The sequence below is a fragment of the Mandrillus leucophaeus genome, unplaced genomic scaffold, assembly GCF_000951045.1.
Source record: "Mandrillus leucophaeus isolate KB7577 unplaced genomic scaffold, Mleu.le_1.0 Scaffold993, whole genome shotgun sequence".
Lineage (NCBI taxonomy): Eukaryota > Metazoa > Chordata > Mammalia > Primates > Cercopithecidae > Mandrillus > Mandrillus leucophaeus.
Window position 1 is genome coordinate 233724 of NW_012110841.1, and position 2174 is coordinate 235897.

At 54.8% G+C, this 2174-nt stretch overlaps 1 protein-coding gene across 1 annotated transcript in view; it reads right to left on the reverse strand.

The window, feature by feature from the left end:
* LOC105532907 (uroplakin-3b-like protein) overlaps positions 1-800 on the reverse strand; it is a 20102-nt gene extending 19302 nt beyond the window's left edge. Inside the window, exon 1 of the mRNA XM_011971243.1 lies at positions 233-800. Coding sequence (XP_011826633.1) covers positions 233-344 — 112 coding nt within the window. The 5' untranslated portion in view covers positions 345-800. The remainder of the gene's footprint in view (positions 1-232) is intronic.
* Positions 801-2174: the final 1374 nt, after the last annotated feature.

Sequence of the window (2174 nt, forward strand, 5' to 3'; positions counted from 1 at the left end):
AAAAAAAAAAAAAAAAAAAAAAAAAAAAAATGGGGTCTTGTTATGTTGCCCAGGCTGGGCTTGCCAGAGCTTCCTGGGGACACGCATTGTCCTGGACGTCTAGAAACCTCTCCTCAGGGAAACGAAGGAGGCAGGAGCCATGCGTGAGAATTTGGAAACAAAGTGAGGTCTTGGGTCTGTCCTGCAGCCTGAGATGCAGTGGGTCCCTCCCGACCAACCCCCCCTTACTCACTCACGCCTGTCCCAGGCTGGACATGGGTCAGTAGCAGCAACAGCGACATTAGCAGCTGGGACTGTCCCGCAGAGAGCCCCATGGCCGGGCCAAGCCTCCAGCTGTTGTCCATCTGTCTGTCTGTCTGCAGTGTCTGCAGCTCCAGAGGCTCCCTGGTCTGTAGTCTGTGCTGGGCTAGGGGAAGCTGTTCCTGGCATCTCCTGTTGCCCCTCCCAGGTACCCCCTCCTCTCGAACAACTGGTTGGACAGGTTTGGGGGCAGAATCTGCCGGCCCAGTGAATCTGGCATCGCCAGGGAGGGTCCGAAGAGAACAATCAGTTGCAAGACAAGCCTGGACTCCCCCACCCCACCCCAGGAGCGCCTGACCAGGGAGGGGCTGAGGAAGGAGGAGGCAGCCCCAGGATCCAAGCTGCCCCAGGCACTATCCCGCCAAGTCTGCCCCGTGGATCTCCTTGTCCAAACAGTCCCCAGTGTAGTGACTCTTCCTTTAGGACCTGAGGTGGGAGGATCACTTGAGCCTGGGAGGTTGAGGCTGCAGTGAGCCTAGATGGCACCACGGCACTCCAGCCTGGGTGACAGTGAGACCCTGTCTCAAAAAAACAAAACAAAACAAAACAAAAAAACCTGGGAAGAGTTGGTGTCTGTCTTCGGTTCGTAGAGAGTGCCGATCAAGGAAGTTCTCTGGAGTCTCATTTATTTACTTATTTATTAATTATTATTATTATTGAGGCAGGGTCTCACTGTTGCCCAGGCTAGAATGCCATGGTGCTATCATAGCTCGCTGCAGCCTTGACCTCCCAGGCTCCAGGTTCTCAGATTCTCACGGCCCCGCCCTGGGGAAGGATGAGGGATGAAGACAAGCTTCCCAGCTTGGCCTGTGTCCAGCTTTGCTGCTCAGAGAGCTCAGATCCCCACCCTCAATTCACCCCCCTGCGTGGAAGGGAGTGACCCTCACTTTCTAGCACAGACAGGGAAGAGGGCTTGGCCAAGAGCACCCAGGAGGTCAGGGCAGGACTGGGGATTAGATCACGCCCAAATGCAAGCTCTGTGGCACTCCTGGTGTGGCCCTGCTGTCCCCCTGCAGCCTGGCCCCGGGAGGGGGGCTCCCAGACCTCACACCCCCTCATCTCTTTATCCAGGGGACCTGCCCTCTCTCCCTCCTTCATCGCCAGCCTCTGCCAGGGCAGGGTAGTTCCTCTTCAAGACAGAAAATTACCAGATGGAAGGCCGGGCATGGTGGCTTACGCCTGTAATCCCAGCATTTTGAGAGGCCGAGGTGGGTGGATCACCTGAGGTCGGGAGTTCGAGACCAGTCTGGCCAACATGGCGAAACCCTGTCTCTACTAAAAATACAAAATTAGCCGGACATGGTGGCTTGTTCCTGTAATTCCAGCTACTCAGGAGGCTGAGGCAGGAGAACCACTTGAACTCGGGAGGCAGAGGTTGCGGAGAGCCGAGATCGCACCACTGCATTCCAGCCTGGGCAACAAGAATGAAATGCCCTCTCAAATAAAATAAAATAAAATAAAAATAAAAATAATAAAAAAGATGAGATGGGCTCAGGGCAGGTAGACAGAGACCTGTGACCACCTCTCCCCTGGATCAGGGTACCAGCCCCCGTCAGCCCGACCTTCACACTCTAATTATGCCAGATGTCTTCTTTCTGGGAAACCCAACAGATTATCACCTATGGCCCCCATTTTTGGGTGAAGAGGGGACATTCCCCGAAGGGGACATACCTCAGTTCCCCAAGGGGATTCAGAGGTTCACTTCAACTCACAAGAAAAACTTCTGGCAGGGCGTGGTGGCTCACACCTGTAATCCCAGCACTTTGGAAGGCCGAGGCGGGCGGATCACCTGAGGTCAGGAGTTCGAGACCAGCCTGACCAACATGGAGAAACCCCGTCTCTACTAAAAATACAAAATTAGCCAGGCGTGGTGG